The sequence below is a fragment of the Canariomyces notabilis genome, assembly GCF_033297395.1.
Source record: "Canariomyces notabilis strain CBS 508.74 unplaced genomic scaffold N656scaffold_18, whole genome shotgun sequence".
Classification (NCBI taxonomy): Eukaryota; Fungi; Ascomycota; class Sordariomycetes; order Sordariales; family Chaetomiaceae; genus Canariomyces; species Canariomyces notabilis.
In genome coordinates, this window is record NW_027041840.1 from 496,583 (window position 1) to 523,772 (window position 27,190).

The window sequence follows — 27,190 nt, forward strand, 5'->3', positions numbered from 1 at the left end:
TATCCCGAACGGTAAGTGTTGGATATCCTGAATGGTAAGCGTTGAATATTCTGAATGGTAAGGTTACTGTAAAATCGGCTATTTGTAGTAGTGGTGGGAAAAGAGTATGGTTTTCCAGTTACATAGTAGGAAGATACTATATTGGGCTGTGGTTGGCTTGAAAAATCCACGGGCGAGCGTCAGCGAGCCAACTCCGCTCGTATGCTTAGTACTCTCCGCATCCCGCATCAGGTCTCCTGAAATTAGAGCAAATAAATCATCTAAAGAACTCACGTGAAAGTAACTACCTAGCTGTAAGATGGCTTGTAACGCTTGCGGACTGACGAGGAAACATTCAAAAATTCGACGTCGAGGCTAAAATACAAGGTAAAGTCGAGAGTTTTTTACTGTAGGAGGACGCTCGAGCCACTGCTACAACCCCAGTCACGACTCACGAGATGCCCAGGCTGGCCTGTGCTTATTAGACAACCCAAACCATAATCTCGGTGACTCGGTCGGATCTCCAACTCCACAATCCAGTTCCTTCGCCTTTCTTCCCTCTCCGCAGTGCCAACGTTCATCATTCGGCCATATTTGGAGCGGTAAACTCAGCCTGGACCTGATTGTCATGTGCATTATGATGGATCGATCAAGCACTAGCGAAACCGATTCACGCCCTCTAGGCCCGACTGTATTCGTTTTCCTGGCCGGATCCTGACGACCACGATCCGCTACACAGAATGCCGGGATTCGATCGCTCTGTCCGAAGTGTGCTGGCTAGCAGCAAAACCTCCTTGACCGCCCACGAAAACATTCGGGCTAGACGGTCACAAGTTCCTTCCTGATGACGGATGAAACTGGGTAGGGTAACGCAGCCCTGGCTTCCGCTGAACAACACTGTCAGCATTCCCTCAATATACATATCGGCAACCCCTGCTACGCACACATAGTCGATAGTTGCGATGGGGATATCTTCCTCGAAAGGAACACGATCCAACTTGAAATAGCGTTAGGAAACGACGCTAGGGTGGACACAGCGCTAAAATCAACGGCACACATTGGAACTTGCGAGCGTATCGCCTCGTCCGTCGCTACTTGTCTCGCCGCACAAATGGTCTGCGATTACCGTTGTTGCTGGCGCGAAGGAGGCTACCTTTGTCTTCAGGCGGTTTCTGCTGTCTAAACTGGCGCATTATGAAGCCAGATTACCAGACTTGCTCCGAGTTTATCATTCTCGGTTCTGGGCTGGCCCAAAACATATCGGGGCTCAAGAAGCTTTGGGTCAGTCAAGCAAGCGAGCATTGGCAACTGATGATGTCGCCAACTGGTCGCTCTCCCACAAGCAGCTGCCCTATGAAGGACCGTGGCCGGATGGAAGGGGAGGATCAATCCGGCCACTAACAGTTTGGGAGAGCCTGCCAACATCGTGCAAAGCGACTGCTGCTTACTCTTCTTGGATCAGTATGGGCTCGGAGATGGGTTGGGTTGCACTCGTAAGCGTATCGTGCCGTATATAGTGGTCTCTGCTTGGTGATCAAGTGTCCGCAAACCTGGCATTTCATGCTTTGGTTTGCAAAGCCGGATATTGAAGGGTGGGCTTGAGACCTACTCTGGTGGATGAGGCTCGTGGAGCGGGATCCCATTTCTTTGTGGCCCTCGAAAGCCAGCCCGAGACGGTTCGGCGACCAAGCAAGCACGGGGCAAAGCGCTCGCCGCTCCGTTACGCTGGCTCAATGGAACGACTGGGTGGCGAGTCCTCCTACCTGCGGTACCCCAGAATCTATCGACGGAACGACTTTTGGACTTTGCCGGAACGCATTCATGCTCAGGAAGATTACTGCATCAAACCAGGAAGGCAAGCTAGAAGCAGGCTCTGGGTCTGGCAGTTTGGAGGAGCTTGGGCGACAGCAGCGGGGTGGGGTGTTCTCGGACCTCGATCTTCTCGCAGGACCCGTGGACACTCGGGCACCTCTAACTTGGTATCGCCGCCGGTTGGGTAGGGCCTTGCGCATCACCTCTCCGGAAAAAGTCAACAATAACACCAAGCAACCTGGCGACAAGAGGGAACCGAAAACGTGCGTGGGGCCCTATTCGTTGTTGCATGTGCGACGCACTTTTTCTATCCCGAACTCAACTCTTGCCCGCATCGGCGCGTTTCTTGGACTTCCAGGTTCCGGGGCAAGGTTCTACACAGCATCCGCTGAGGTTAACGGATTCAACTTTCCAGATGAGTAAAAGCAGCGGCTGCGAACCTAGCTAAACGACCAACGGTCTTCCTCTACAGCTGCCGTACTTTAGGTAATCTCTGCACTGTTCACAGTGCAATCCGGGCCTGGGCTCTAGTAGGGCCGGGTGCTGCTGTCCAGGCTGACGCCGGCGTGGAATAGCGGCTGACCCCTGTCCCTCGGCAAGGCGACCCGCCGCGCCCTGGCCACTAAAACTCAGTTGTCGAATCCTGTGCCGCGATGGACGACTCCTTCGCACTTTATCAGCACCGAGACAATGCTGCATCGCCAAATGGCAGCCGCGACACCCGAGAACCCCAAAGCCGCCGTTGGGACGGGAATGACCTCGGCATGACTACTTCACCTAGATCTGTGTCGCTGCCCGCTGTTTCCGTGAACACGTCTTTCGATTCTGCCCGAGAGCGAGCCCGGAAGCGTCATCACTCCAGAGCTCGTCCTCCGCCGCCGCCGCCTCCTCCACCTCCTCCCCGTCGTGTTCCTCACCGCGGTCGGCCGGTAGAATCATCGCATCCAGCTTCCCACCATCACCGACGCGAGCGGATCCGCAGTCCCAACTACCACGCCAACCGTCCGCTGGAAACTTCGGATCCTCCACCATCTGGTCGTCGAGGGCGTCCTCGGGATCCTGCTCCCCGCTACGATCCTTCCTTCCCCCCAGAACGCAGCGATCCGATATCTCCCTCCGCGAAGCCTAAGAAGGATCCTCACGAGTGTTCACGTCCTCATTCCCACCGCAGAGTGTCACCGTCTCCAAACGCAGGCAAGCGCCAGCGCCGTCCTAGCCCATCCTTTGCCACTGAGCAGCCGAGAAACGACCGGCCAGATCTCTTCCCAGAGAAGCTAGAGAAAATTGTATCGTCGAAACCTCAACAGCCCAAAGGTCGCCGTAGCCGCTCTCCTAACAAACGCCGCTTTCGCTCCCCTGACTCGTGTGACCGGCGTTCTACTAAGGGCCCTCGACGGCCTGGCAGCTCTAGATCTTCGGATCCTCATCGCCGACACCGGTCTCGATCCCCTCGTGGCCACAATAGTATTGCCACTCAGCACGAGGGTGACGAGCGTCACCGGGGCAGGTCGCCCAGTAGCCGGTACCGGTCTGCACGGGCCAGGACTCAACGTCGGTCGAGGTCGCGTCCCCGCAATCCTCCGAACGATACAGCGAGGGATAACCGGCCGCCAACTTCCCCTGATCCAAGCTCTGTCCGAGTGCCGCTACGACCGTTCTCACCCACCTCTCCACGGGCACGCCGAGATCCGGAGTCCAGGCAGAAAGCCAGAGCTCGTGACGAGCTCCAGTCTTCTAGGAGATCTGGCCCTGTTTCTGGCGCCAACAGTGTTCAGGTAAATATGGCGGCTAGAGGCAGTTACCGCGGGGGCTTCAATCCCCAAATGCAGTCTGGCTATCCCTCTAAAGGACAATACGATGCGCGCGGATACGGTCAGGCTTCCGGGCACGGGACTCCTGCGTCCTCATTTCACGGCTCACCATCTGCCCAATCGCCATATGGCGGCAATGGACGCGGTTGGAATGCCCAACCATCATTTTCACCTCAAAGGTTAGTTCATTCATCTCTATCGGATGTCTGGAGCTCACAATTCAGCAGCCAATATCCCCCTCCTTATCCCCACAGCAATTATGGGCCGCCAACAGGCCCGCAAGGGCATTATCACCACCCTAGCCAAGCACACTCTCCTCCTTATCCCCCTAATGGTCCCTCATCCCAATACAACCCGGGACCTTTCCGCGGGAGCCACAGGGGCGGATCGGGGGCGTTTCGCGGCAGCCAATTCTCTCCCGCTCGCGGGGGTCCCCGAGGTGGTTTCAAAAGCACCCAATGGAGCCCACAGGGTAACAGCGGCCGAAGCCAGTTTACGCAAAGTGATGATGCAGATCCGACTCGTGGAACTGCTTACAAGTCTCCGAGCGGTCATGCTGAGCCGGCGCCCGTGCCCGTGCCCGTGCCTGATGACGTCCGCATGGAGGACGGCGAGAATCCGTTCAGGCCGTCGAAGGATTTGCAGGTTGAGGATACAAGCAAAGACGACAAATCAAATGAAGAGCAGATGCCGCCTCCTAGTCGGGCCCCCCCGACTGGGCCGCAGTCGCAGAACCCTAACAAATTCAGCTTCAGCATGAAGAACGCGTCGAAGCCGGCAGTCACGGCACCAAGACCTGAAATATCATCCAAATTCAATGCAGCCCCAGCATCACGGGAAACCCCTTCAAAACCAGCCCAGAAGGCCCCTCCGACAAGACTCGAGCGAGACCGAGATGGGTTTCCGAAAAACGTTCCGACCGAGCCAGCATCGGCACGGGCCCGCCCCAGCGGTCCAAGCGATCGGAGACCCCCTGAACCGACCAGGCGGCTCGACAGGACACCTAAGACTCGGAAGGTGAAAAAGATTGTGAAGCGCCTAAAAGAAAAGCCTACACTCCCTCCCGAGTTGGCCAGTTCCAAATCGGTTTTCTTCCGGAAGCCCGGTAAGGAGTCAGTCGTGGGCTCAGGTACGTACGGCAAGGTCTTCAAGGGGCAGAATGTATACACCAAAAAGCTGGTTGCTTTGAAGAGGATCCGAATGGAAGGCGAGAGGGACGGTTTCCCCGTGACTGCAGTGCGAGAGATCAAGCTGCTCAGCTCGCTCAGTCACAAGAATGTTGTCAAACTGCAGGAGGTCATGGTCGAGATGAACGAGTGCTTTATGGTCTTTGAGTACCTGTCACACGATTTGACAGGCCTCCTCAACCATCCTACTTATACTTTGGAACCGGCGCACAAGAAGCACTTGGCCCAACAACTCTTCGAAGGCCTCGACTATCTACACACGAGGGGCGTCCTACACCGGGATATCAAGGCTGCCAACATCTTGGTTAGCAATGAGGGCGTCCTCAAGCTGGCTGACTTTGGATTGGCCCGCTTCTACGCGAAACATCGTCGGCTGGACTACACTAACCGCGTCATCACCATCTGGTATCGCTCGCCTGAGCTGCTACTCGGCGAGACGCAATACGGGCCAGCTGTCGACATATGGAGTGCCGCCTGTGTCTTGATGGAGATATTCACCAAACGCGCCATCTTCCCCGGGGATGGGGGCGAGATTAGCCAACTGCAAAAGATTCACGCCGTGCTCGGAACACCTAACCGGAAGGACTGGCCTGGTCTTGTCGACATGCCTTGGTTCGTGCTGCTACGTCCCAAGTACCGGAAACCCAGTACCTTTGAGGAGAAGTACAAAGAGCTTTTGACGCCTGCCGCTTTTGACTTGCTCACCTCCATGTTCCATTACGATCCTGACAAGCGCCCGACCGCAGCCGAGGTTCTGCAGCACCCGTACTTTACCACGGAGGAGCCGGCTCCGCGTCAAGCTATTGAGTAAGTTCATAGACTTTTTTCAACACACATTCATTTTTGATTGCTGACCAGTCCGGTTACAGGCTCAAGGACATTGATGGCGAGTGGCACGAACTCGAATCGAAAGCCCTCCGTCGGGAAAAGGAGAAGAAGGAAAAGGAGCGTGCTCGCGCCGCCCAGTCTCAATCAGTCTCAAACGAGGAAGTGCCGGAGCACAGTGGCAACCGTGATAGAGACCGAAAACGACCAAATGACGGCGGCGATGCTCCACGAGAGGCCAAGCGGCCGCATATTGATAGCAATGGCAGGTTCGAGAAGGCAGGCCAAGCTTGTCGGGACCTTGACTCGGTCTCTGGGAGGATGGTGCCAGTTTCACCCGGGCAGTCGTCAAAGAACTTTGAGGAGAGTGACGGAAGAAATCCCAATCCAGGGCCTCCCGAGTTGAAGGGTGCAGGAAATGGGTAGGGAAGGTGGTGGGGAATAAGGGTATCTCCAACAATCATGGACTAGCCAGCTGCGACAAGAAGCAGACAATGTGCAAAGCGGTTATGTACGATTCCCGCCACAACTGTACCGCGGATGATGGTCCACATCCGTTCGGGTATTGTATTGTACCTATTGGCATGTACGATGACAGCGGGCCCTCCAAAGGGGAGGGTTAGTACTAGCATAGCACGGTTCCGATTGACACTCTAGGTCGCTCTCTTTGTGGCTAGGAAAGATGAGACAGCAATGCCGTGACGCAGCAATGTTGAAATAATGAGACTTGAAATGTGCAGAACCTGGTCTCTGTGTCGAACCACGGTGGCGGTGGTATGTGAAGGAGTCTCAGGAGTAGAAGTAGGTATGGCCCAAGGTATATATCACCTACCGGTTATCATGTTCTTTGATATCCATACTATCACGCACCCCGTTACCTACCTTACTACACAACTCTTGTCAGATGCAACTCAAACCTATTCAACATTGGATACCTACCTATAGCCAAGCTGCCGCTATCTATCCCCACCAGTTGATCCACGCCCGGTATATACCAGCACCTATATGTATACTTCACCAAACCTATCCGTGGATGACGATGCGGCTTTGGTCCGTCCGAAACAACCGGCCTAGCATTGCCTGTATGTAAGCTTTTCATCTTTCCCAGAAAAGCATAGTAAGACACCCCCTCAAGCAATGGGAGCCAGGTACCTGCCCGGCAGTCTGTCCCATTCATTTCATTTCATTCCATCCCCATATCATGTCATGTCATGTCATCACACCTCATGTAATTCCATTCACACCCCCCTTCCCGTCACCATTCCCATCCGTTTTAGTCCAACACAGTCCCAGACCCGACTCCTCCACCCGACCGGGCATGCATCCGATCAAACCCCCCCTCTACCACGCACCCCTTTTTGCTTTTCTTTTGGCTGTTCACATCAGAAAGGTAACTCGTAGCGTGCAATCTGCCAACCCGCCCATCCCTATCCAAGTAGTATCACCATCACAAATCTACATCCAACCAGTCTAGTGTAAAGCCTAAACCAATGTAGGACGTTCATAAATAATACCAGGAAACAAAACCTTGGTTCTACCCCTGGCCATCCCCAACCGAAAGGCCACCCTGCTGCATCTCCTGATGCCGAAGCAGCTGTCTCAAGCTGCCCTCGGCGCCTTCGAGCGCCTGCGGTGTCTGGCCCGCCCCGCGCCAGGGCATCCAGGCGGTCCAAGACGACGAGGACGACGAGCCAGGCAGATTGCGGTGGTGTTGTTGGTGGCGCAGGCTGGGGGTAGTGAGGTGCGGCGCGTGTCGTCCGTGACATGCTGCTGCTGCTGCTCGGGGTGGGGAGGAGGAACCTGACGGGTCATTGTTGCTGCCTCGGACGGAATCGGCATTGGGTTCTCCGCCATCCTCCGGAGAGGCGACGGCCGGGGCGGTCCTCACGCCAAAGGAGCTGTTCGAGGTCTGGGGCATGGCGGGTTCGCTGAGCAGGGCCGAAGGTGGATTCTTCGTGTGGGATTGGGAGGTGCTGGATGAGCCGTTGCGGCCGCTGTCCATGATGGCTGAGGCGAACGAGGCCGACTTCTTTCGAGCTAGCCTGTTCTTGTTGTTGTTGCTGCTGCTAGACGCGGCGGCTGTGGTGGTAGATGATGCTGGCTCTCGCATGTCGGCGTCTTGGCTGCCACTGCCGTTTCCGGTCGAGACGGCTGCCGATACCGAGCCTGGTCCAGATCCCGATCCCGATCCCGACCCCGCCGGTTGCTGATCCCATGCCTTCCGCGCCGCCCTTCCCCGGACTTCGCCGGCCAGCTCGGCGGCTGACTTTTTCTTGGACTTGTCCTCTTCGGAGGACCGGCTCGAGGACATGATGGTCTCCAATGTACCGTAGGCGACGCTTCTTCGGCGGGCCCCATTCCGTCTTCTGGGGTGAGACCGGGTTGAATTCTCATCATCGGACCTTATGGCCTGCAGCGTCGGCCCCTGGCTCTGAACATGGCTGCGGCCCTTTTTCCCGCGGTGTATTGGGACGGTTGATGATGCTACGCCTGACACGAACGACGCGCCAGAGCCATGCGGCGCCACGTGGACTTCGTACTGGTTACTCAGGGAGTATCTCGAGCGAGCACAAATCTCGGCGATGCGATCGAGATCCGCTCCAATGTCATTGTCGCCTCCTCGAGCCTGCATATCAGCCATGAAGCTCTTAAACGTGAACGCCTCTACCGGAGGTAGCTTAGCCTCGTCTGAATCCGGGCGCGAAGATGCCGATTGCCAGGGCCATGGCAGGGGCAGGGGTAGGGGCAGAGGCAGCTTGCTGCTGGTACCGCTGCTGCTGCCCTTTTTGGACTTGAGGGAGCGTGGCATGCTCACTCTGTAGGCATTGATGCCATTGTCCTCGTTGGTGTTTTGGTTAGTATTACTGCTGGTGCTGACGCCAATGTCGCTGAGGGCGGGCTGGATGGGCTGTCTCGAGAAACCAACGGCCCCGGTCGTCGAAGATGGGGGAAGGGGAACACGCCTGGAAGAGCCCCGCGGTCTGCTCGACTGCCGAGTGGTGCGGGATCCCTGGGAAGGCGAAGGGCCACTGTAAGTGCGCACAAGCACGGGCTGCGAGTAGGTGCTGCTCTGGGCGCCAGTGCTCTCGGCGTACTGGTGTCGGCGGACTACCGAGGGGTACGTGCTGTTCAGCTTCTGCAATGCAGACGTGCGATGGGCGGCCGTGGCATCGGCGAGCGGGACGGGCTTGCCCTCAGCAGTTGACGGGGCAACAGAAGCGGAGGGGGCGTTGCTGCGCTGGAAGAAGACAGACGGGAAGGAAATGGGGAGAAACGTCCGCCTTGTTTTGGTAGAGCTGTCGGGGGGCGGCCCCGTCGTGGGAGACGGAGGTTTGGAAGAAGAAGAGAAGGAACGGGGGCCTGAAGATGGTGGGCAATCCGCTTCTCCTGGAGTATGAGAGGTAGAGGCCTGCTCTGTGCTGGCAGTGCCGGTAGAATCTGCTTTCGCATCTCCGGAACCCATGGGGCGAGGGGCGTGTGGCTTCTTGTACAAATACATGCAGTTCAGCGAGCTCGATGCAAGCTTAGACGAGCAGCACGGGTCGGGGTCGCACCATGCACGCGGGCAGTCGTGGCAGGCAGGCAAGAGCAGCAGCAGCAGCAGCAGCAACAGCAACAGAGCGACAGGAACAAGCAGCCAGGTAGCGGTTCGGGCAACGGCGACGATACGCAGGAACTCGGATAGACAGGGTGTAAGCGTTTGTAAGCGTCAACGGGTCAATGGGCGATGGCGACGTGGTCGCGGATTCGGACGTCGGCACGAGAACGACAAGCCATGGACGAACATGACAGTTCCCCCACTGCCTGTCTTGAGCTGTGTGAGAGATTGCAAGTCGACGTGGGCGTCTGCTTATGGGTTTTCTTTTCCCGCCGTTGCGTTCTTTGCCTCGTGTCTGCCTTCTCCCTGCGTTTCCTGCGTTTCCTGCGTCTCTCCTACGTTTGCGTTGGATCTTCCCCTCGATTGCTCGACTTGATTGATTTGGTCGATCGGGTCTGGCCAGTACGGTGCAGATATGGAAATCAGTAGTCGCCCAATCTCTGCTCTGTTTTTGCGGTTTTCTTTCAGGTTGGCTCAAGACCACCAAAGCTCACTGGCTGAGAAGATCTGCCGCCATTGGACGGCAGCAGCTTGCGTTCTGCAGGCAGTCGTGGCTGCTGTTCAAAGGCTGTCTGTCCAGACGTCTTGCAGGCCTGGTGCATCAAGGCGGGGTTACCTCCATATCGAGCCTATGGATAGCTTCTGTGACCTAGCCCCACATCATCCACTGCAAGCGTTTCCATTTCCACATAAGGTAAGGTACCTACATCCATTCATCAGGTATAAGGGGCGTTCGGCCAGAAACGGTAGCCATCCAAATACTCATGTATCGCTAGGCACTTCTGTGTTGTCCATACGTCCGTACATTATCCTTAAATTCTCTTTTCTCTTTATTAATGTCCCGTTGATTCCCGCCATCATCGTACAGTTTCAGATCCATAAGTCCTCGAGTTCATCATCGACAAAGACGTCTGTCCAAATGCTGTGATGGAACGGACATTTTACTTGACCAAAAATCACCCATGGGAAAGCAGAAAAACGTGTCACGTCCTCAGTCTTTCTGACTTAGACTACACTCTATAGAGCCGTATACTGGCCTGTAGGCCTGATGACGGTGCCATAACCCCCCATTCCCCCGGTCTGGACTTTCTCACTGTAGACAAAGGGTGCTCGCTCGATTGGGCGGTTGCCGATCTTGTACTTTTCTCGCCGGTCGAAGTATACCCAGAGGAGGTAGAGAGCATGGATTACGCCAGGGAACCAGCTGGGGGTTTGGTCAGCGAGTCAATCACTCCCGTATAACATTGCCGGACGAGCGAAGGGTAGAACCTACAGCCAGATGGTGAGGAAGAGGTTGATCAGTAAGTCCGCACCACAGCCGGCCATGAGACCGACGCCCAGAGGGGGGACTGTTGGCCGATATCATGTTAGCGAGATTTGAACCCAGCTTCGATCTGGTGATGCTTCGTTTGCCACCTACAGATGATGCAGAGGAGCAGCACCAAAACGCCTGCAACGCCATCCATCTTGCGGTTTGGCGCTGTTGGTCTCTCTCGAAATGTGGAAGTGGACCTAGTGTTGAGATTGCTATGATTGAAGTCACTGTGTCATTGATGGGCTGAGGATAAAGCGTTCACAGATTATCTTGCATCCGCACTCCCTTTCTGCACGACATTTTGGGAAGATCGGATGTGGTCAACTCTTCTACAGTACCTGCTCTACCAAGGGCTATGACGTCGGTTTGCACGGGCCACCGAGACGTTGTGCGTTGCCAGCAGTGCGCTGTCACTGGCCAGTGGTCACTCCATGGCCATGCCACTACTGTCGCTGGGAAAACGCGGGACGACGGCGAGACAAGAGAGCACTCTTCGGCTTTCCCGCATGTGTAATCATCTTTTGCTGTAGGAGATTTTTCAGTGCTGTTTTGGCAAAGAGAATTACTCCGCAGGCAAGTGATTGTATGCTACCGAGTATTTAGGCACGGGTCTCTGGCGCCGTTGCAGTCGTCGTCGCGGTTAATAACGTCGTAGTCGCCATCTCAGTCGCTGTCCAGTCGTCTTTCGCAGTCGTCGTCAACTAGCATAGGTATGGGCGCTCTAGTAACGGGCGAGTTGGTAAGGCCAATTGCCATACTATAAGGAGGTCGTCGTAGACAACCTGAGATTTCTGGGTCTGATTGAGGCTTTGAAGTCAGCTTGATTGATTGTGGAGATTTGTCTCTGCATAACCCTAACCCAGCCCCTTGGTGGGTTTACTGGGTTAGTTCTCTAGCCAATGAGGTTGGGGCATGCTGGATCGCTTAACCACGAATGATGGTCAACGTTCGCCGGGGTCCAAAAGCGCACCTGCCAAGCTAACTTGCTGCATTGCACGAACAGGCGCGGCGGGCGGCGCTAACCCGAGAGGATTGATATCTGGACAAGACATAAATATATACATAACGTTATACATAAAGGCAGGAAAGTGACAACCGGCAACGATGGGACAGATCCAGTGATTTCACGGGGCTGCAGGCTGATGTTGAGATTTTTTGTGACACTATTCCAATGGGTAGATGAAATCTGGCCGTCTCGTCTCTATTGCTGGGATGGACGAAATACCAAATTGCCAGCCTGGGACCAACTATCGGCGTTCATCTCCTTCCAACCTGACCTGATTTTTTTTCCGCATCGCTTTGACAACTAACTACTGTAACTGAACCCCTTACCGTGTCGCCGGTCTCCTCCTCACCTACCTATCCTTTCCCCCCTTTCCGCCTTTCCGCTTGTCCTCGCTCCCTTTCTCCCCCCACCTCCTCTCCCAAAGTCCGTGGGAGGGTTGCGAGAGACAATCAAAATCCTCAGGAAGGAGACGCGCGCATCGTCAGCCGTGTGTCTGCTTCACCAACGAGGATTGTTGCATCGTTGAATCTCAAGCCACGGAGTACGTACTGTTAGCTGCCAGAGGCAGCCTGACAGCCCAGGTTACAGGAGGTTACGAAGCTAGCACTCGGACCGTGCTCAGCTCCGCAATTGCCTTCGCCTGTCTGGTTAGCAGTACGGAGTAACCTGGAACGAGCCACTGCTAGATTGTGAGTGGACTCGGTAAAGTTCGTGGACCTTACCCAGCACGTTTGCTGCTCTGCTACGACATTTTCCCGAAAACCCGCCCTCTGCTGCGTCCATTCCTTTGGACGACAACCAAAAGGTTTGCGCTGTCCCCGAACTCGGCCACTGCAGCCGATGGCGCCATTGGACTGACATTGAGCTCTGTTTTGCCAGGCAGCATCCTCGAATAGGGCCGTCGTACGCATTTTTGATCGTTCACGAGTTTCGGCCCGTCCCGAGCTCGAAAGCTGCCCGACCGCAGCCATGGCTTCTCAACAGAGCCCCCCCTTCAAGGTCGACCGATATGTTGTCATCCACGTCGCAACTACTTGCGACGAGCATGGCGTCTACGTGACCAAAGACTCGGCCGAGGTGATCGAGCTTGGTTGGATACTCCTTGACGCGAACAGTCTGGAAGAGGTGGGCCGCACCAACCCCTGAATCTGAAAACTCTATGCTCCGTCCAGTTTCTCACCGGCCTCCCGTCTGTAGCTTCATCGCGAAAGCGTGCTCGTCAAGCCAGTCAACACCCCGATCACTCCTCTCTGCAGTGAGTAACCCTGGCCCCTACCCTTACCGTCTTCCTAAAGATCCTCTTCATCCACGGCCGATTTGCCCCGATTCCATATTCGGCGTTGTTGCTGACCAATTGGTCCCAGCGAGTTTGACCACGTTGACCTGGGAGCACGTTCGGAATGCCGGCACTTTCAGAGACGCCATCAATCGCTTCGATGCTTTTGCCTCTGAACATTTGACGTCGCAGAACCTCGACTTCGTCTTCGTCACGCTCGAGGCCTGGGATCTGCGCGTCCAGCTTCCGCGAGAGGCCCGCGATAAGTCGGTTGTGCTTCCCCCTTATCTCCAGCACTCACGCACTTTTGAGCTCCGCACGGAATACCAGAGATGGCAGCAGCATCACCCCGAGTCGCTGCCCTTCGGGCCCTCGTCGCTGGCGAATATCTGTGCCGCGTTGGAGGTGGAGGCTGTTCAGTCCAGTGCTCCCATCAAGCATAACCTTCCCTTCCACCTCCAGGCTCTGGCCCCGGCATCGCCTCGTCGTGCCATGGAGGAAGCCGTGACGCTGGCCCGCGTCCTCCGCGGCCTGATACGGAAGTCGCAACCGCCTCATGAACACCCTGACGTGCTCACTCGCCCGATGGATGCCCGTGCTGATGTTCGCGCTTTCTTGTCAGAGCGCAGCAAGGTGCTTCACATGTCTGGTCTGCCTCACGACACTACTCAGTCGGAACTCGAGAGTTGGTTCACGCAGTTTGGCGGCCGCCCAATTGCATTCTGGACTCTACGCACCCCTGAACAGCACAAGCCTACCGGTACTGGCTTCGCAGTGTTCTCTTCCCACGAAGAGGTAGGTCGTCGTCTGCTTGCCTGCCCGCTTAGGGCCCCGCCAGCCGCATATCACACAACATCCATACCCAGTGCAATATCCCGCACACGCACTAACTTCACCTCCTCCCAGGCTGCCGAAAGTCTGTGCATGAATGGGCGCGCTCTGAATGAGAAGGCCATTGAAGTGTCTCCATCTTCAAGCCGTGTTCTAGATCGCGCCGCCGAGATTCTTACGCCCTTCCCGCCCAGTAAGAACAGGCCTCGGCCCGGTGACTGGACCTGCCCGTCTTGCGGGTTCTCCAACTTCCAACGCCGCACCGCTTGCTTCCGATGCTCGTTCCCTGCTGTAGGCACCGGTCCCACAGGCGAAATGGGCTATGGCTACGGTTACGCACCGCCCATGATGCCGCCGCCTCCTCACATGGGCCATCACGGTCATGGCGGTGGCCACGGCCGTATGGGCGGCTCCGGCGTTGTTCCGTTCCGCGCTGGCGATTGGAAATGTGGCAACGAAGTTTGCGGTTACCACAACTTTGCAAAGAACGTCTGCTGCCTCCGCTGCGGCGCCAGTCGCGCGGGGGCCGCCGTGGTCGCCGATTCCGGCTATCCCTCTCCCATGGACCCCCCTTCGACGTACGGCATGGGCCAGGGTTCCATGGGCGGCACTCCCGGCCCTGGCCCGTTCGCCTCGGCTGCCGGTGGCTTTGGCTCCGGGGCTGGATACGGTCAGCACTTTGGAGGCCCCCCCAGCACCTATGCTCTCCCATCCGGTCTGGGCGGTGGTGCAGCGCCCTACCCTCCGCTGAACACACACTTTGGACCTGCTCCGGGTTCTCACTCGGCCGGCCCGTTTGATAGCCGCGCAGCCGAGGCCGCTTTCCAGTCAGCAGGCAACGGCCCGGCATCCGCCGGTCCGGGCAACAACTTCTACTCCCAGACCGAGAACGACCCATTTGCATTTCTCTCCTCGGGTATCGGCAGCCTGTCCGTCAGCAACCAGGATGCCCGCCAGAACGGCGGTGCTGCTCCACCGAGCAAGTCGCCCGCATAGCCCGTTGCCCTTGGCGTCCTCAATCTCCAGGTGACCAGAAAAGCCAGCTGCTCGGACGCTGCCGAGCCTTCATCTATTCTTTCGCGCGTGCGACTTTCTTCTTCACACAAAGTTTGGGAAAACGAGGGATAGAAATCATTTGGGCCTTGGCAATAACTCCTGGGACTTTCGGATCTGTTTCTTCGAGGTGCGGGTAATGGCTTTGGGAGGAAATACCGCGGCCGGTCACACTACTACTACTACTGGTTTGGCAGGGGCGGCTAGCCGGCGGAAGACTACGGATGGCGGGTTAAAAAGTTACAGGGCTGGAAAGACAAAAAGAAAAGATGCCATTCATACAGGGTCCCTCAGGGCGGAGTTTTCTCTCGGAACCGACAACATGTTATACTGGCCCTGTTCTTTGGCACAGGAGCGGAAAGGTGGCTGGAATGTCTACATGCTCGGATCGCCTTGGGGCACAGGGTTGTTTCCGCATCTCGTCGACTTCGGACCTTGCAATTGGGCAGAATCGGTTGAGTCAGTGCATGGGATGGTCAGGTTCGGAATAGGGCCGGGTTAGGAATGGGGAGGGGAAGGCGTGCATAGCGAGGGAGTGTAAAGGGGTATATTCGGCCTCGCTGCTAGTGACGTGGCTTGGCCTTTGACGCTGCCCGTTCAGTGTGTTAATCTTGTCCCCTTCTCTCGGCTGTTTATGTTCTTGTTTCTTTCCATCAGCTCTGTTACCAGTTTTGCTCCAGATTGCGTTCCTTCCCTCGTCCTCTCTATTTCTCGCGCACACTCACTCTCTCTTCCTGTTCCCGAGGAAAAAGTTGCTTGGAAGGGCGGCGGGAGTCAAGCGGTACATCAGGGGGCGAAGGGGTGTTGGTTTCGGTTTGGAAGGGAGGGGGATTGATATTTTTTTCATCACTTGTCGTTGAACTCGCTTGATTTTTCTTGTTTCTTTCGTTTTTGTTTTGCTTTCCAACTGACACATACAACTCACATATACACCTACTCACAGGGTGGTACAAACTCAAAAACAGCATTCGATTCGGGGGATGCATTTGTCCCTTAGTTGCGTTTCCTCTCGACACCGCATAGGAAGGGGTGCTAGCGGTGGGGTGGCAGCAGCGTCCATGGCAATGGTGGTGACGGCAGTTTGATGAGTAGCGGCGCGTTGCGCGACTCGAGGATTGGCCTTTTCCTTTAATGGGTCCCCGACGGACGGGCTCTAACAGGGTAGGGTTACGGATGTGTTGATAATACTTTATAGCAGCGTCTATGCCGGCAGTCCCTGGCCGCTTGCATCAAGTTGGAGCCTCAGGACAAATCGACAACAGTTCATCACTCGGTGAGCTATTTGCTCTTGGATGGTGTCGAGTGTAATGACCCCGAATACCAGTTGCGCAGTTGACAACGGAGGGGAGGCTGAAATAGGCCTGAGTAAACTAAATCGTGTTCATGACTAACTGCAGGCCTGCTCAAGGAGTTCAAGCGGCGGTGACTCAAGAAAGCTACCTAGGGACGGCTGGCGGCATCGCGCGGACTATTGACTCCTTCCGATCCAGAACCCTGACCGCTTCCAAATGGCTGGGCTAGTAAAGGAAATCCTGAGTCCTGACTGCCAAGCCGCCACGTAGATGGCCCCATGTAGTGTGAGTTCCACCTGCTCCCGAATGCCTGTGCTGGAGAAAGATGAATCCACTAGTACAGTACAAGGAGATATTTCGACAGAGGTGCAGCAGAGCAGTAATGACCTCCGATGGCAAATGCTGCACCTTTACCCATTCCCTGGGAGAAAGAGCATGGGATATGACTGACGCCTTGATACAGGCATGTCACTTCAGGAGGAATCAACCTCCCCTCTTTCCCTTCTCCCTTCTTCCCTTCCTCCCTTTCTTTTTCATCACCTCTCCATACCCATAGAACTCCCCTCGCCGGCTGTCTGTCGCTGTCCGCTGCGCGCGCGGTGCGGTGCCGAGCCTTTTGTTTACCAAGGGCGGAACCAGTCGCGGGCCCTCCGCGTCTTGTGGTCCTCGTACAGATCCTCGTTCACCGTGTACGACACCGACTCGTCCTCTTGTCCAGTGACGCGCACCAGCCCGCCGTTGTCCCAGTCCTCCTCTTCATCTGAATCATTCAGCTCGATCGCTTCCTCCTCCTCTGACTCATCCACGTCCTCTTCTTCCTCGTCGTCCGCCTCTTCTCCTTCTGCGTCGTCATCGTCGTCTTCTGCATCGTCGTCAAATTGTTGTTGTCCCCCGCCAGCCGCGGGTGGATTCCATCCGGCGGCAGCGAAAAAATTGGGATGAACATTGACAGGAATGGGGCCCATGACGGGTGTGGGGGCAACAGGGTGACCATTCCCATTACCAGCGGGGGCAAAATCAGCGGGGGCAAAACCAGGAGGGGGAGGTTGAAAAGCAGGAGGCCCAGCGGGGGCAAAACCAGCAGGGGCAAAACCAGCAGGGGCAAAACCAGCAGGGGGAGGGTGACCAGGAGGGGGAGGTTGGAAACTAGCAGGAGGAGGAGCATTAATAGGGTTAAAGGCAGGTTGATTAAAGCCAGGTGGAGGTGCAGGGAAAGCACCATTGTTGAAGCCCTGAGCAGCATGGTTAACGGCAGGTGCAGGTGCAGGCGCAGGTGCAGCAGCAGCAGCAGCAGGCCCGTTTCCTCCGCCCAGCTGGTTCTCATCCAGGACCTGGAACGTGTAGGCGGTGGGATTGCGAAGGAATTCGTCCCAGTCAATGTCACGGGCATGAGCACGACGCGAGACGTGGGACTCGTCGACTTCGAAAGCGGGATGATCCTCGCGCAGCGCGTCGGGGTTACCGTCTGACGAGGATGAGTAGTCCTCGTCGGCTTGCGCAATGAGACGCTCGTCGAGTGTCATGTTGCGCAGCTGCTCCCGGGTCAGCCGGCCTGATGTTGGAGGGTTCCCCGTGGTGGTGTTGTTGGTATTGTTGGCGCGGGGTGGGGGTGGCGTGTGGGTGAGGGCTATCTCTGGGGGGAGATGGACCACGAAGGGTTCTCCTGGGGTGTTGCTGCTGGAGTCAAAGTGGAATACCTGTGGGCGTGCCTCCAGCTGTCGTGGTGGTGAAGGCCGCCACTGCGCTTCCTCCTCCTCAAATTTGAATTGGGATTCGTCGATCTCTGAAAGCAGCGAATTTTCAGAGTTTGCGTCCTCTTCCGAGGAGGTGTCTTCTTCATCCTGTGGGCGCTCTGCCTCGCGACGGCCAACGGTCCTGAACAGGCGCTCCAAGTCCCTGGCTGGGATGGGGACCAGGTCGAGGCCGGTGTCAGAAAGGCCGGCAAGAGAGTTGGACGAGGTGGACTGGCTGTCTTCGTCCTGCTCCGATCGATTCTGCTGCTCAGCCTGGCCAGAGCCCGTGGGAGCATGGTCGACCATCATCTGCGCCATGCGTTGGGGCAGGTTGAACATGCCAGAGGGGGTGGCCGAATCGACGTCCATCGCCTCAGACATCTCTGCCTCAAGGGCATCAAGCTGTTCCTTCAGGTCCTCGGGGTTCGGCGGAGCAAGGAAGTATGGTTCCTTGTATCCTTTAGCCATTTCCGCCAGCGCAGTTGCTTCGGCGTCCAAACTGTCCCATTCCTGGTTGAGCTGGTCCACCTCTTTCATCTCCAACTCTTCCTCCTTCACGATCATGGCCTTCTCTTCGCCGGTGAGAGTCTTCCAGCGGGCCTTGCGGGCATGCTTGGGTTTCCACATGGTCTTCTCAAAGGGCACGTTGCCGCAGCCGCCGTTGATGGGCTCGAACCGCAAGGGCGTCCAGTCTCGGAGGTGACGCGGCAGTTCCTCGTCGTCGCTCATGTACATCTCTTCAACGCTTGGCACCAGGCTGTTGCCCGTGCTCAGGTCGACGTGGCCATAAATGATCATCTCATGGATGCACGAGTCGAGGTGGAGCTGGCGCCGGGCTGCCTCGGCGGGAACCAGCTCGTCCGGTCTCAGCAAGTGGGCACCGCCTCTGCCCCATCCCTCGAGGTGGCCGGTCCCGAGCTCGTGCGGCTGCAGACCATGAAGCTGCAGGTTCTGGCGCTCCATGACATCCTCTGGGCCGACATCGTAACGGAGCTTGAGTTTCTCGATCTCTCCCTCGGACCGGTACTTCTTGCCGCGCAGCAGAGCCCACAAGGGAGACAGGCTGCGCTGGCCCAGCATGAGCCGCATCAGACAGGTGGATTGGGGGCCGAAAATGGGGTCGTTGAAGGCGAGCACCAGCTTCACCATGAAGAGCTGGGCGATGTAGAGGTCCTCGTCGGTAAAGAAGTCCGGGTTGTTGATCAGTCGCATGCGCGCAGACGAGGTGGCCGCGTCCATGATCACCCAGAGTTTCTTGAGGGTCAAGTGAGCGCCCTCGGGCGTGCGGTGGCCCATCCTGGCCAGGGTTGCGAGGATGTCGCGCACCCGGATCTCGCGCGCGACGACCATCTGCAGCCACTTGAGGCCCGGGACTATGCGCACATTGCTAGGCACGAGGCTGACCAGGGGGATAGGTGGCCCGCGTGCCTGGCCGGGGCGGGGCACGTACAGTAGCCAGTCCTCCTGGGTGGGAGGGCGGCCGGTGGGGTCCTCAACGAACCAGGAGTAGTAGATGGGGCAGCTGTAGATGCGGGTTGAGCTGGGCGCCATGAATTTCGCCCAGGCCAGGACACTGCTGCGCATGTCCTTGTTGACGGCAATGTGGAAGTCTTTTGAGATGCTGTACAGCCGGAGGATGTCGCGCGGCTTCACATGCTTGCACACCTCGACGATGAGCTCGTTGCAGCTGCTCAGCGAGCCGATCAGATCGAAGCGGCGCCGAGGGGGAGCGGGGGGCGGATGGGCGGCATCATACGCGGCGATGCCCCGTGCGATGAGACCAGCACGCTGCCGAGCAATGTTGCGGAACTCTTGCAGAAGCTTGGGGTCGGTGTTTTGCAGCTTTTTCTCTTTGAGAAGGGCTTGCCACTGTTTCTCGAACGCGTCCTCATCAAAGTTCTCGTCCGACTTGCGGGTCTGGTTATGATTATCTTGACGGTCATGATCCGGACCGTTACCGTGGGAGTCTTGATAGACTCGGCGGGCCGTGGAGTCGTCGATTCTGGCTCTTTTGGACGGGCGATTGGATATGTCCTCGTTCATGTGACAGACAATCCTCTCGGCGTCGGGGCGGATGCCGACTTCTTCGATCTCTTCTTCAGTGGCCCTTTCTCGAGCCTCTCTATCGCGAGCGACCCTCTCCCAGGCTTCACGACTCCAACTAGCCGGCCCGTCATTGTTTTCTTGCGGGGCAGCCATGATGGGCTTGTCGCCTGTGTTTCGAAACGCTCGCGACGCGTTCGAATGTTGTTCGAAAGCGCAAAAATGAAGGTCTGAAAGGAGGAGGCAGGTTTGATTGTTTATGGGGTACTTGAGCAGAAAGGGGATCGCTTGACTTTTGATTTTGCGAGAAAGAATTTGGATGACTTTCCTTGCGATGGATGGATCCCAGATTCGCAGTGGGCAAAAGGAAAGATGTATGTCCACGTTTGAGGAAGAGAAGAAAGGGTCAGGTTTGGAAATTGGAGGTTTGTTTGGATACTTATCGGGGTTCGTTGTGCTGCACCCACTGCTCTGCTTGCTATCTACTACTATTGTTGCTTGGGGAACAGGAGAACAATACTAAGGCAGCAACAATAGACTGAATAGGCAGGGTGAATAGACTGAATAAGAAGCCAACAGTGGCATCGGATTCTCTATCGACATCGGACGAAAGCCAGTTGGCTTGTTCTACCCCTCCCCTCCCCAACTCTTCCTGGCCTCAGCTGCCTTTTGCTGCTTTGCATCTGTAGGCATTGATGAGCCACATAGCATTATCGAGCGATGAGCACCCCTTCAGAGTCCAAGCCGTCTTCACATGTGAACTACATCATGGAACTTCACAAGGGAGTCAAATACTAGAACATCGGTAATCTCACAGAGCTGAAATGTATAGCGTTGTAGCTATCACTAGTAGTATCCCCTAATCTCGTTCCCACTGCCGGTCACTTAGATTCCAGGCATGTCCGGATTCCCGGTTTGAGTCCTGATCAAATCTGGATGGTCTCCCGCTTCCATCTCGCCTGGCCTGGCATTCTTGCCTGTGATCGATGGCATCAGCCATCGGTCCTAAGACCCTACCTATTGCCCCCTTCTACGCTCCGATTGAGGGCCATGGCAGACCATCATCCAAGAGATGCGCTCCTCGTCGTCTCTCTAGACCTTCCTCCCCTTCCTCCGCCATCTACCTCCATCATTCCGAGCTCCGGGGAACACGCTGTAGCCTTTGCCACTATCCGCACGCTTCTTCTTGGTGCCGGTTGCATTAGTCGAAGCCTGGCTTCCCGCTTCTAATTGGACGCGTCCAGCTCATTCATCGGCATCTCAATGTCGTCCTGGCTGACAATGGCGTCGGCAACCTTCCAGATCTGGAGCAGGTTGTCCTCGGCCGCGCTGCAAACGAGCCACGGGTCGTTGAGGTTCCAAGTAAAGTCGGCCAGATGGTTGGTGTGGCCGCCGTGCATGAAGAGCAGCTCCGGCGGACCGTCTTCCTGGTCCTCGGGCAGCTGTTCCTCGCCGGCCCGGCTGATGTCCCAGAAGATGATTCGTCTGTCGTAGCTCCCGCTGCCGAGTATGCTAGTCTCGGTCGGGTGCCACGACAGCGAAGTGACGGCGTCGTTGTGGCCCTCGAGCGTGTGGATTTTCTGCTTGAGATTCCGCAAATCCCAGATGCCGATCGTCTTGTCGGCCGATGCCGTGGCGATCAGAAACTCGGAGCGCGGGTTAAACGCCAGAGCATTGATTGCATCACTGTGCCCGTCGCGCGCCACCACAGCCGCCCTTGTCGTGTCCGGATTGCGCGTGTCAATGATCTGGAGTGTCAGATCGTCCGACACGGAACCAATCCAGTGCTTGACCATGGGGTGGTACTGGACGTCATTGACAATGTGCGTGTGGTGGGTGTATTTCCGCCACGGTTTCAGCGTCTTGGTGGATGTCACAGTCTTCAAGTCCCTGCAAACCAGTTAGGTGGTCGAGCCCCATGGTTATGTCACTTATATGGTTAAATACATACCAGAGCAGAACTGTCTTATCCTCACTACCGGATGCCAAGCAGCCCGCCTCATGGGGACTCCAATTCAAGCCGAAGCCCTCCTCCTTGTGACCAACCAGCTCAATCTGGGGATTGGGAGTGCCTGTGGGGGTCAGGCTGTGCTTTGTGCGGTCAAAGATCAACACCCTGCCGTCGATGGCGAGCGTGGCGATAATGTCGGGGTTCTGGGGCTGATATCGCGCCTTGTTTACCTCGCCAGGGTGGTCAATCTTTTGCGTAATGCTGAACTTGATGACAGGCGGCTCCCCAGACGACGCTTTGCTGCCATAGCCGCCAATCTCGCCCCGCTCCTCGTCGTAGTCATGAGGGTTCGGCTCTACAGACTTGGGAATTTCGACCTCGGCGATCTGGAGATAGTTTGGTTTCCCCTCTGCAGTATGAGTCCCGATGAGTAGTCTATGGACCGTGTAGTTCTTCTCCTTCACGTCTTTAACATCAGGAAACCACTGTGTCGTCAATGTCGGCCACTCCAATGCCGTACTTGGGGGAGTCAGCGGGAATGTGCTCAATGAACGTCAAAGCATAAGAATTATCTCACCTCAAGATCATGTCATAGAGGAATGGGCTGTTCTTTTTCCACGTCTTGTACTCTGGAAAGCAGTTAGCTCCCTCTTTGGCCGACTTTTATTCATAGAAAATGGCAACGTACCCTCATTGATGAGTCGCTGCTCCTGATCGGCATCATCTTCTTCGTCCATGTTGACTGCAGCAACGATTAGAGACAAGCCCTCTTTGCAAGGTTTGGAAAAGAAAGAATAGGTAGTTAGAGACTCACCGTCGACATCGTCGACAACATCTGCGGGCGGCATTGTGGCCGAGGAATTCCCTCAGAAAGGATATCAGGATGTGGTAATTGGATATTATTATCTCGCGATGGGGTTTGAAAACGTGAAGAAGTATTGTGCGAATCTGAAAATGTAGGTTTCACTGACACGTGCAGGCACAGCTCGAACAGTTTCACTGCGATGCGATCAATTTCCTGGCGCGTCGCGACTTTAATTGATGTTCGCGGTGCACTAGACGCTTCACCACAAACGGCTTAGCGCCTGCAGGGGGCTGCTGAGGAAGAGCCAACGGCGCCTTGCAGGGATCACTGGCGGGATTCACCGGGAATCTCCCACAGGGTCCAAGCACGTGGAGTCCAGGAGGGGCAAATCGGCCAGTCAGGCATCGACTCATCACCGGCCCCGTGCGGGTCGGCTGTCCGCCTTGCAGAGGTTCCTTTTTCGAGGCGAAACCTCAAACCACACAGCCTTAGACGGCCAACACCATCGACGTTTGCCATGTTCAGTCTGCGGCGACATCATCACTAGCATCTCCTTTATACCGCCGAGACTTGTCGATTTAGATCTTGTGAAGGTGCATTATTGTTATCTTTTTTGCGGGTCACACACGCAGTCGTTTTGACCTTTTTTCGCTTTGACTTCAGAGAAGCCCGGCCATTTTTTATTCAGCGCCGGCATCAACACTTCCTGCCCTTCCTCAGTTGCCGAGTGTTGCGCCTCTGCTTAGATGTGCGCGCGCTCTCCTTGATCCGACAAGTAAGACAACCGCATCAGTTCTGCATCCAAACCCTCGGCTTAGGCTGTCGCGCGATTCAAGCGCCTTAGCCGCTCAACATGGGGTGCGTATCCGATCTGACCCTCCGAGATCTTCTTGTGGGCGACTGACGAGACCGCGTAGTGTCCCCAAATTCTTCAGGTGGCTCTCTGAGCGCTATCCTGCCATCTCGCAGCTCATCGCCGAGAATCGCATTCCCGAGTTCGACTGCCTCTACGTGAGCCAAACCTCTTAGAGGCGCATCGTTTTCGCGTTCGCTGACCGATCTTGGTAGCTGGATATGAATGGCATTATCCACAACTGCACACACAAGGACTCGGACGATGTTCACTTTCGGCTCAGTGAGGAGGAGATGTTCATCGCCATTTTCAACTACATCGAGCATCTGTTTGGCAAAATCAAGCCAAAAAAGCTGTTCTTCATGGCAATCGATGGTGTCGCTCCCCGCGCCAAAATGAACCAGCAACGAGCTCGCCGTTTCCGGACCGCCCTGGACGCCGAACGCGCACGGGAGAAGGCCGTCCGCGAGGGCAAAGAGCTTCCAAAGGAGGACCCATTTGACAGCAACTGCATCACACCAGGTATGGCCTGCGCTAATGTTGCCTTGAGCTTTGCAAGCGGTTTGATGCTAATTTGTCCAAGGTACCGAGTTCATGGCCAAGCTGTCGCTACAGCTCAAGTACTTCATCAACAAGAAAGTGTCCGAGGATAGGGACTGGCAAAGACCAGAAATCGTCCTCTCCGGTCATGAAGTCCCGGGTGAAGGCGAGCACAAGATTATGGAATACATCCGAAACGCACGTGCCCAGCCCGATTACAGTTCCAACGTCCGGCATTGCTTGTACGGGCTTGATGCTGATCTCATCATGCTGGGCCTGCTGAGCCATGACCCCCATTTCTGCCTTCTCCGTGAGGAGGTAACCTTTGGCCGCCAGTCGAAGAATAAGTCGAAGGAGCTGGAGCATCAAAATTTCTACCTGATGCACTTATGCATCGTCAGAGAGTATCTGGAGCTGGAGTTCCAGGATCTCAAAGCCGAAGGCGCCATGTCTTTCCCATTTGACATGGAAAAGGTGATTGATGATTTCATTCTCATGGCCTTCTTTGTTGGCAACGATTTTCTGCCCAATCTGCCGCGGTTGCACATCAACGAAGGCGCTCTGGCGACCATGTTTAGGATATATAAGGGGGTCCTTCCGCGCTGCGACGGCTACATCAATGAAAATGGGAAAGTCAATTTACAGCGGCTTGGAATTCTCCTTGATGAGCTGGCGAAGGAGGAATATCGCTTCTTCGAGCACGAAAACGAAGACGCAAGCTGGTTGCGCGGCAAAAAGATGCTCGAAAACGACGAGGCCGAGAAGTTGAAGGCAAAGGCCAAGGGAAAACTCATCGTCAGCTCGGACCAGAAGGCTCTCTGGAAGCGGAAGATTCGAAAGTTTCTCACGAACCGCACCTCAGAGACTCTTGACCTAGGTGCCGATCTCAATGCCGCGGACCGGAAGTTCGTTCAAGACCTCGCCGAGGCTGCCCATCTCGATTGGGCCACAAAACCCGACGAGGACGGCTTTCGTCATCTCATTCTGTCTTATCCTGCTCGAGATGAGGAGGACGAGGAGGACGAGGAGGCCCAATCAGCCGTTCTGCGCATTGTCAAGAGATATGACAACGCGCAGGTACTCGACCTCACATCGGCTGATGCCCAGGCGGCAATGGATGCCAAATACAAGCAAAAGTTCGGAGAATGGAAAGACAAGTACTACTATGAAAAGTTCGAGGACTGGACTCCGGAGAACAAAGAGGACGAGTTGCGAAAGTTGACCGAGAACTACATTCAAGGCATACAATGGGTTCTGTTCTACTACTATCGCGGTATCGCTTCCTGGCCATGGTTCTATCGGTACCACTACGCCCCTCTCATCTCAGATGTCATAAAAGGCTTGAACGCAGACCTCAACTTCAAGCTGGGCCAGCCGTTCAAGCCGAACGAGCAGCTCATGGGCGTTCTACCGGATCGAAGCAAAAAAATCGTCCCGAAAGTGTACTGGGACCTCATGACCGACCCCAAATCGCCAATCATCGATTTCTATCCCAGGGATTTCGAGTTGGATATGAACGGCAAGAAAATGGACTGGGAGGCTGTCGTCAAAATCCCCTTCATTGATGAGAAACGGCTTCTTGAGGCAATGGCACCCAGGGATGAGCTTCTATCCCACGATGAAAAGGCGCGCAATGATTTCGGGGTTCCCCTCAAGTTTACCTACTCCGAGGATGTCGACTTTGTCTATCCCTCGTCCCTGGTAGATGTCTTCCCGCCGATTTCCCACTGCCACTGCGTCGAAAATATCTTTGACCTGCCTCCTATCGAGGGATTAGAATATCGGGCTGGCTTGACGGATGGCGCCCTGCTCAATATCTCGGCATTGGCGGGATTTCCCACTCTGGCTACCCTGCCGTACATCGCCAACCTTGGCTTTCACGGCGTCAATGTCTTCCAACAGGACAGCCGCAATGAAAGCATGATTGTTACTTTGTTGGGCACGGATATGCGCACCAAGGTTGATGCAGCCAAAGTCAAGCTTGGCCAGCGCTGCTTCGTCGGCTACCCATTCCTGCAGGAGGCCAAGATTGTCAAGGTGTCTGATGAGCTTTTTGACTACACGCTGGCTGAGGATGGCAGCGGACAGGTCGTCACCACGCATCATTCCAACCGCGATATCGAGGAGTGGAGCAAGAAAGCAGACAGAATTGAGAATTTCTACAGCAAGCGGCTGGGAATCCTGATCGGCCCTGTCGAGTCACTGGTCTCCGTTCATATGCTGAAGGGTCTGATCAAGACGGATGAGGGGGCAACGGTGAAGGAATATGGCGAGATTCCAGGCATGGAGACGGAGTACGCTTCCCAGATCATTGTCGACGAAGTTGTCAACGAGGATGAGCGCTTCATCGAGAAGGCTGCCTTGCCACTCGAAGAAGAGTTTCCCATCAAATCTGTCGGTTTCTTCTTGGGCGATTACAACTATGGCCAGCCGCTAGAAGTCGCGGGCTACACCAACGGCAAGCTCTCCATCTGGCTTGCAGTCTTGGACAAGAAGGAACCGGATTTCGCCAAGAAGATCATCCACGATGCTGAACGGGGCATGCACTACCTCCCGTCGTACATGGTGGCCAAGCAGCTGGAATTGCACCCCCTTACGTTGAGCAAGATCACTTCATCCTACTTTGTCCGCACCGTCGGTGATCTCCGGGTCAACCTGGGTCTCAATCTGAAATTCGAGGCTAAGAAGCAGAAGGTGCTGGGCTACTCGCGCAAGTCCCAGACCGGCTGGGAATTCAGCCCCGCCGCGCTGCGCCTGATCGTCGAGTACATGACGAAATTTCCCGACTTCTTTGCCGGAGTCAAGAAGAACCCTTCAGGCGCTGAACTGACGGAGACGGATCTCTGGTCTGATCCAGCGGTCGCGGCGGCCAGGGTCAAAGAAATAGGTGCCTGGCTCAAGACTTTGAAAACTAGCTCGATGGAGCGCGTGCCTCTGGATGCCGAGCAACTCGACTCTGAGGTAGTGATGCGGCTCGCAACCGAAGCAGACAATTTGAACCTCAGCCAGATCCGGACCAACTCGAAGAGAATGAACGGCGTCCCTCGTAACGCCTTGATGAGACCCGAAGACGCAGAGCACCGTCTCGGCAACCAGAATTTCGCATTGGGCGACCGCGTGGTGTATGTGGCATCCACTGGCAAGGTCCCCATCGCCTTCCGCGGAACTGTGGTGGGTATTAGCCGTACCCCGACAGCAAAACTGCTCGATGTCGTCTTTGACGTCACATTCCTGAGCGGTACTACTCTCGGCGACCGCTGCCCGCCCTTCCGCGGCCAGA

At 55.9% G+C, this 27,190-nt stretch overlaps 6 protein-coding genes across 6 annotated transcripts; 2 read left to right on the plus strand and 4 right to left on the minus strand.

Annotated features, from left to right (window-relative positions):
• Positions 1-3,572: 3,572 nt before the first annotated feature.
• Positions 3,573-6,040, plus strand: N656DRAFT_713408 (Pkinase-domain-containing protein; the record flags this gene model as incomplete). Its single annotated transcript, XM_064811893.1, has 3 exons — positions 3,573-3,781; positions 3,830-5,596; positions 5,659-6,040. 3 exons carry the CDS (start codon positions 3,573-3,575, stop codon positions 6,038-6,040), a joined length of 2,358 nt encoding a protein of 785 aa, XP_064668340.1.
• A 1,108-nt stretch (positions 6,041-7,148) lies between these two features.
• N656DRAFT_770057 (uncharacterized protein) lies at positions 7,149-9,113 on the minus strand (the record flags this gene model as incomplete). The annotated part of the gene is made up of 1 exon (XM_064813745.1): positions 7,149-9,113. The coding sequence occupies one exon, from the start codon at positions 9,111-9,113 to the stop codon at positions 7,149-7,151; it is 1,965 nt and encodes a 654-aa protein (XP_064668341.1).
• Positions 9,114-10,184: 1,071 nt separating this feature from the next.
• Positions 10,185-10,780, minus strand: N656DRAFT_202957 (uncharacterized protein). The gene is made up of 3 exons (XM_064808876.1): positions 10,633-10,780; positions 10,486-10,561; positions 10,185-10,416 (listed from the first exon to the last, which is right to left on the minus strand). Exons 1-3 carry the CDS (start codon positions 10,676-10,678, stop codon positions 10,230-10,232), a joined length of 309 nt encoding a protein of 102 aa, XP_064668342.1. The 5' UTR covers positions 10,679-10,780; the 3' UTR covers positions 10,185-10,229.
• A 1,722-nt stretch (positions 10,781-12,502) lies between these two features.
• N656DRAFT_713342 (uncharacterized protein) lies at positions 12,503-14,636 on the plus strand (the record flags this gene model as incomplete). Its single annotated transcript, XM_064811888.1, has 4 exons — positions 12,503-12,658; positions 12,731-12,788; positions 12,898-13,604; positions 13,716-14,636. The coding sequence occupies 4 exons, from the start codon at positions 12,503-12,505 to the stop codon at positions 14,634-14,636; spliced, it is 1,842 nt and encodes a 613-aa protein (XP_064668343.1).
• A 2,140-nt stretch (positions 14,637-16,776) lies between these two features.
• N656DRAFT_735506 (uncharacterized protein) lies at positions 16,777-20,315 on the minus strand (the record flags this gene model as incomplete). Its single annotated transcript, XM_064812714.1, has 3 exons — positions 18,364-20,315; positions 18,219-18,246; positions 16,777-16,847 (listed from the first exon to the last, which is right to left on the minus strand). Coding segments are annotated over exons 1-3 (1,653 nt in total), but the record flags the coding sequence as incomplete, so codon positions are not given.
• A 672-nt stretch (positions 20,316-20,987) lies between these two features.
• N656DRAFT_713507 (subunit C of CAF1 complex-like protein) lies at positions 20,988-22,449 on the minus strand (the record flags this gene model as incomplete). The annotated part of the gene is made up of 4 exons (XM_064811898.1): positions 20,988-21,651; positions 21,713-22,231; positions 22,290-22,341; positions 22,401-22,449. The coding sequence occupies 4 exons, from the start codon at positions 22,447-22,449 to the stop codon at positions 20,988-20,990; spliced, it is 1,284 nt and encodes a 427-aa protein (XP_064668345.1).
• Positions 22,450-27,190: the final 4,741 nt, after the last annotated feature.